Source organism: Asparagus officinalis, chromosome 7, assembly GCF_001876935.1.
Source record: "Asparagus officinalis chromosome 7, Aspof.V1, whole genome shotgun sequence".
Taxonomy (NCBI): Eukaryota; Viridiplantae; Streptophyta; class Magnoliopsida; order Asparagales; family Asparagaceae; genus Asparagus; species Asparagus officinalis.
This window is the reverse complement of record NC_033800.1, coordinates 64,216,672-64,223,757: the sequence shown is the minus strand read 5'-3', so window position 1 is coordinate 64,223,757 and position 7,086 is coordinate 64,216,672. Positions and strand designations below refer to the sequence as shown.

The 7,086-nt window shown below is 38.3% G+C and overlaps 1 protein-coding gene across 1 annotated transcript in view; it reads left to right on the top strand.

Moving 5' to 3' along the window:
- Positions 1-5,823, top strand: part of LOC109848228 (P-loop NTPase domain-containing protein LPA1-like) — a 6,681-nt gene extending 858 nt beyond the window's left edge. The window contains exons 3-9 of the mRNA XM_020417645.1: positions 218-513; positions 1,335-1,416; positions 2,458-2,880; positions 3,149-3,420; positions 3,476-3,944; positions 4,684-4,797; positions 5,263-5,823. Coding sequence (XP_020273234.1) covers positions 218-513; positions 1,335-1,416; positions 2,458-2,880; positions 3,149-3,420; positions 3,476-3,944; positions 4,684-4,797; positions 5,263-5,667 — 2,061 coding nt within the window. The 3' untranslated portion in view covers positions 5,668-5,823. The remainder of the gene's footprint in view (positions 1-217; positions 514-1,334; positions 1,417-2,457; positions 2,881-3,148; positions 3,421-3,475; positions 3,945-4,683; positions 4,798-5,262) is intronic.

Here is a 7,086-nt window from a genome sequence, read left to right as displayed (position 1 = left end):
GAAGAACCAAAAGGCTTTATGCAAATTTCAAGTTTATTCTCATTCATCCCTTTGTATTTCTATCTTTGGAGATATTAGTTTTTTTATTATCAATAAACTAATAAGTCTAAGGTATTTTCTGAAAAAAGAAAAGAAAAAAAAAGGAATTGTTTGCGTGGAAGTTGATTACTTGCTGAAAGAAAAGCCGATGGCCTTTTTTCATGGTTTGCCCCCACAGATGAGCAGGAGAGTATTTGAAGTTATAAGGATTGAAGTACCGAAGAACGATGCTTTAAAGTATGGGGATTTGGAAAGGACTTCTTTTGGTAAGAGAAATGAAGTGAGTCGAGATGTCAGTGTTGCGGATCGAGAAGGAAATGTGGAGTCGAGCAATGTAGTACCTTTTGAATTGTACAAGAGGCAAACAACTGTAGTTGTTCCGAGAGAGATCTTCTTGAGGGTTACTTGTGATGCTCTCTCACAGTATAAGTATGTCGGGCCCAATCAAAGGGCTGACCTCATTCTTGCATGCAGGTATTTCTTGTACGTACTTTTTACTATTTTAGACAATCATTTATCTTGCAAGTGTTAGTTTCTTAGGTAGACGTTGCTTATATATGTAATGCCCAAAACAATTATTATTTCTTGAAAAGGCATATGCATGTGTATGATGTATCATTAAGCTTGGAATTTTAAAGAAACATCGATGCATATACTATTAGTATTCTGCTTTCCGCCGACTCTAGTTTATATATATTATGGTCAATGTACACGGAACACAGACATCATGCTCCTAATACGTCCCTAGGTGTCTGACACGGCAATTGTCTAAGATACGGATGCAAGTACACAGCTAATTATGCATTTTTATCTAGATATGGGCATATTTAATCAATGTAAATTGTGTTTTTGTTACGCATATGAAAGAACCTAATGTTAGCAACATGATTATAAAATATTAGATTTCTTTTCCTTTTTTTTATTCCAAGAAAGGCACAATAGTGATCCAGAAAAGATATATTCGATCTGGCGCACTTCATACAAAGAGCAATTAGTGTGGAGCTGCTTCGGCCTCAACAAACTTGAGATTAACCATTTTACCCATCTACCAATTGTAATTTTCATGATTCAATACATAATGCCTTATAGTTCTCGCATTTTTTTAATTGAATTTTAATATCTACAATGTCTTCTTTCACGTTGGGTTTAAAATTTTACTTCAACTACTCAACTTCACACCGCACACACCCTCTTGTACTGATATTTTGTTTAGATACTGAAATAAAGGTTTCAAAGATTTAATGGTGTTTGGTTTTCTGTTATTAAGATTTCTCGTTTTTCTTCCTATCTTCTAGAATTCGGGAAAGGAAGGAATCTGTGACTGTTCTGTTATGTGGCACTAGTGGCTGTGGAAAATCTACTCTGTCATCTCTGCTGGTAAATCTACTCTTACCCATGCAGTTCACCCACTCTTCTCATGCAGCTTGCATTTTCATATTCTCTGATAACTTATTTATTGTGTATGTTGTTTTGTTCTTATCTCGTGTTTTTTCTCGTGTGTGTATGCACGTCTTGCGGCCATGTATCTCAACTTTCTTGAGATCTTCATACAATTCTATGCCAATTTTCAACTTATACTTCTTGGTAGCTCTTCGACCTTTTGGACTTACTAAACATATTATTCAACCAAAAAGTACCATAAGTACCTTCCATCTTAGCTATATCTTGTTTCTTAGATAATTGTACATGCCTTTCTGGTCTGTATTCTTGAGTTGTTGTATTTGGACGTTATGATATGGTAACCAGTTCGAGTTTTCTATGTTCTGTTAGATACTACTTTTTGATGAAACAAAGCTGGGGCATTTATGTACTTGCAAACAATTTCTTTGTACAATAAAATTCCTGTATATCTTAGCAGTTTTAGTTTTGTAATTTTTCCCCCCTACTATCTATGTTCCCTATGCAAATTTTTTCAATATTTCTCTGTATCATTGATTATTCAATTCGATCAATTTCTACGGAAAAACCTACTTTTGTTCTTCTGCTTCATTTTTTTTGGTTCACCTCATTGGTGGGTCTTTCTCAGCTAATTCCATAACTATATCAATTCAAGGAAATATTAGTCCATAACTTTCTTCTTGTATCTTCTATTATGAAGCAGATGATTTAATTATCTGAATCGGTGCTATATAATCCTGTCCTCTTTACCAGCATTGACCTATGTGCAATCCATCGTAGTTCCTGTATGTAAAAATGTGCTATAGTTTGACCTTTTTGGTTTTTTTCATTTTCACTCTTAGGTATCCAATTCATTGCCATTTCACATGTACATTTGTAATTGAAAAGAAAGGTTTTACTTGATACTTGCATGCGGTTTTTTTACAATAGAGAGCTGCTTGCCGTGTATTTGTAGTGTATAGGCATATATAATTTCCATGTTGAGGGAAGCATATTTATGACTACTTGTTTACCATACAGGGAAGCAGATTGGGCGTGACAACTGTGATTTCTACCGATTCTATACGCCACATGATGAGAAGTTTTGCTGATGAAAAGGAAAATCCTCTTCTTTGGGCTTCAACATATCATGCTGGAGAATGCTTAGATCCCGTGGCAGTCGCAGAAGCGAAGGCTAAACGAAGAGCGAAGAAACTTGCTGGCGTTTCTCATCCAATCGTCAAGGAAGAACTTTCTGCTGAAGCTTCAAATGTAAATGCTGGTGCCCGATCCCTAGAACAAGTTTCAGGAACTGAGAAGATTGGCAAAAAGCAAATGGCTATTGAGGGATTTAAAGCACAGAGTGAGATGGTTATTGATAGCCTTGACCGTTTAATCACTGCATGGGAAGATAGGAAAGAATCTGTTGTTGTTGAGGGTGTCCACTTAAGCCTTAATTTTGTGGTGGGTATTTGATTAATTACTGTTGTAAATTGTTTCACATATATTTACTGCATGCCTCGTTAAAATTCAGTTCTCCTTTTGACTGAAACAAATTGCTTTAGATTCTGTCATTAATAAACTGCTTTCTTTTCATCTTGCCAAGTTTGGAGGAATTTGTCTTCAGTTAGCTCTGATCCAATATTTTTGTGCACAAGGCCGTCATACTTTTCATGCATGTTCTATCTAATCAATCTGTCTATCGCTGATTTCTTCTTTTGTATTTTCCCAGGTGGGTCTCATGAAGAAGCATGCTTCAATAATACCATTTATGGTTTACATTACCAATGAAGAGAAACACATGGAAAGATTTGCAGTACGTGCAAAATACATGACGTTAGATCCGGCAAAAAATAAGTACGTTAAGTACATCCGTAATATTAGGACGATTCAGGAGTATCTATCTAACAGAGCTGACAAGCATCTTGTACCCAAAATCAATAACACAAATGTTGATCGAAGCGTGGCAGCCATTCATGCCACAGTCTTCAGCTGCCTGAGGAGGCGAGAGGCAGGGGAGGGCAGCCATTCATGCCACAGTCTTCAGCTGCCTGAGGAGGCGAGAGGCAGGGGAGCTCCTGTATGATTCAGCCACAAATACAGTATCCGTGGTACATGAAGAGTATAGAAACCAATGCACAGCTAACTCTGTGAGCTCCAAAGGAATGTTTCAGCTGATTCAGAGGAAAGGGTCTTCGAGGCATCTGATGGCTCTTCTTAATATAGATGGCTCCGTTGCCAAAGCTTGGCCTGTTGAGTCGAATGATGGCCACACCAAGTCCACATCTCGAGGAGGACCTATGTATGGTCCTTTACAGATTGGGAAGGCAGAGCCTGTAAATCTCCAGTTTGGTAATTTTGGGATCAGTGCTTGGCCTAGTGATATGTGTGGTACGAGTCATACAAGTCATGCTGGAAGTCATACTGGAAGCTTTGATGAGTCAAGGGCTGATGGCACAGAAACGGGGAGTAGATATTTTTCTTCATGTTGCAGTTCCCCAAAGTTTTCAGATACACCTGCTAAAGAAGTAAGTTTCACACTAGGTCATCAAAATTATCATCATCTTTGAACATGCATAGTTCCTATTATCATCATCTTGTGAAAAGTTGCCAGTATTCTTCAGTCATAGTCTACCAGTCTAGTACAAGTTCCTTTACCCTTCTCATTTTGCTTCACCAGATTTGAATGCTGCTTTATTAATTTAGGATTCGCAGGTCTCACAGTCATGCCTACCTTTTCCAATTGCTACTAATATGTAATACAGAAAACTGCTTTAAATCATGAAGTGGTGATACTCTTCGTACCGTGATGCATAGATATTCATCTCGCAATCCTTCACATTTTGTTAACTTCTTTGAAACCTGCTGTAAGGATATGGGGTATTGGGACCTAGGCTTGCTAGATGAAAGGCTGAAAAGTAACTAGTGAGAGTAAATATGTGTAGCATGCCAGTGAAGGGGTGTCTTCTAGTATCTTATATCTCCATCACCATTCATTATTGAAAGCTAGATATTTAGATTCCACTCCACCGTCTGGCTTTAAAATTGTTGCTGCAATGCATAATTTTGAAAGTCAACTTTCCATGATGGACCTATCTGCTAAATGACAGAAAATTCCAGAAGAAATTGCAACTTGTTTGCATAGGAGCAGTGGATTCTCATTTCTGCACTCATTTCTCAATTTATGGTTCGCGTGCTCATTGAGATGTTTGTCTTTTAGTTCAAAACTTAGGCCCGCCTTGACCTTTTATCTTTTTTCTTTTTCAGCTTAAGGCAGATTTATCAGTATCAGGCAGTGAAGAGGAAGCTGATGATCCACCTGATGTAGATAGTGATGAGGAGGATATAAGCGATGGAGATGAGAAAGAAATACATGATGAGGTATGAGCAAGACCTCAGTTTGGACCTGATAAAATGTTAGGTGCAAAGATTTCTGGGCATAGAGATGGACAACTATTTGCAGAATGGTCAAATGGACATGTAGTAGTCGTGGTCCTCTCTATATTAATAGTTTCTTTAACAGTCTTACATTGCCCACCGCACCCACCCCCCCCCCCCCACCCCAAAAAAAAAACACTATTCCAGTTCCTGATAGTCTCGTTGAAATTGTCGAAGGATGGTAGCCTCAGTAGTTGCCAACTCGTTTGCAAGCAAACATACTATTTTTGTCATTAGCAAAAAACAATTCACTCCCTGGTAGGCTGGTAGAAACTGCGGCTATGCCTCTGTAACATGTGAGCAGTTTGCAAGCACGTATACTGTTTTAGTCATTCATAGAAAAGTATAACGTGAAAGGTTAAATTTAAACTAGTACCTAATTAATTGGTTGGCTGTTTTCTTCACCAGATGGAAGGCTCAGTTGATGAAGACTCCACCAAATCTGACGAGGAGTACGATGACTTAGCTATGCGAGATGGCCAAGAGTGCGGTGGCTGGTCTGATGATGAAGTGGAGCTGGCCAAGGACAGGAAGCTAACATTAGAAAAGGGAACCACAGTAAACAATTCAAAGGTGACTGCAAGAAACTCAGAGAAATACCGACAAAATCTTGATCTCTTTCTGAAGTTAAGTCAAGGTTTGGGGGAAGCTTCACGCGCATACTCTCTGTTTCCAGACAGGAAAGAAAATAGTTCAGATGCAAGAGCAAGAACTCGGTCCCTCAGCGATTACTCGCTATTTCACAGCCAATTGCAGGTGGAGACGGGGCCATTGTTCAGAGGGCCTGTGGTTTCTGCCGCGCTTCTATGGTAGCTTTCAAGGAGTGTGAAGTAAAGAAGGTTTTTGTAGAGTGAGGCTCTGATGGACAAATGCCGTTGTGAGAACTTTCGCTTGCTTGTCAATGTAAATGGCTAGCTGAAGTGTTTCAAGTCGAAAAGTTTTGTTGTTGGATGTGTCTCTTTCTCCACCTCTCTTTGCTTCTATCTATTATCTTGGGGACTGCTGGATGGTTACGTAAGAAGATCCTAGGAATCTACTCTTTGAAAACAGACTCCTGGGACCTAAGAATCATATTCCGCACCATCAAATGGTTTTTCCAGTTTCTAGTCTGATAACAACTGGGATCTACCCAACAATCTGCTAACAGTAGTATAAAGTTTTGGAGCATGGGTAGCTATTACCATTAGCCTAAGTAGGTAAATATTTCTCTTTACATATTACCATTAAAACTTTTGATTGCCTTTTCCCCCCCTCTCAATCAAAAGTTTTGACATTACAATCCCTCTTTTATATGTGTAATGTAATAATAAGTAATACATACAAGTATAGAGTATAAATATAAATATAGATATAATAAATGAAATAAAAACATGCATAACAAACGTCTTCTGTTAGCCATCTCTCTCTCTCTCTCAAGAAAAAATTAGCCTTCCACATTTCATCGTTTGCTACATGCAAATAATGGTTTTCTTAGATGACCGGTTCCAAGCTAATCTACAATGAAAATTAAAATAACTTAGAGCGGGCGAGGGCGGGCGGGCGGGAGGGAGGGGGATAGAGAGAGAGAGAGAGAGACAGAGATGTTGCAAACAATCCCACCTTAATTTGAGTGGTGGGTGAAGCTTGTATATATCTTTAGAGTAGTTAAGTACAAGGATAAGTACGTAATCTAGAGTTTGGTGCAGGGATAGCTTCTGTTTGTTATAAAGATAAGTACACATAAATTATTCAAACTAAGCTAACCATATATTCAATCTTATCCCATATAAAATCACCTTGAGAGAGGAGGGCTTACGGTTGTGATCTCCAACAGGAACATCAAATTCATATTGTTGGTTATTTATTAATTATGTCATTAGACCTCCCAAATATCACTGACCATTATCTACAAAATAATTACATACTAGATCAATACGTTCAACTAAAAAGAAAGTCACTCATTCACCAAAATAAGAGAGGCAGAGAGCTACATGGTACTTTGGTGGTCAATCAAGTTGGCGGACACCATAAAGATGTGAGATTTTTTTATTGAAAGCTCGTTTCATTTCTTACTCACTACTGAATCAGTTTTTTATTTTCAAATCGGATAACGCTGAATCCGAATCTATGAAATGGCGACAGGGCAACCATAAGGAGAGAAGCCCTTTATCTATGCTTCGTAGGAGACCACGCAGAGCAGTGTAGCCTTCTGCTGCTGATCACATGTTTTTTTCGTCAGTTGCTATCAGTAAG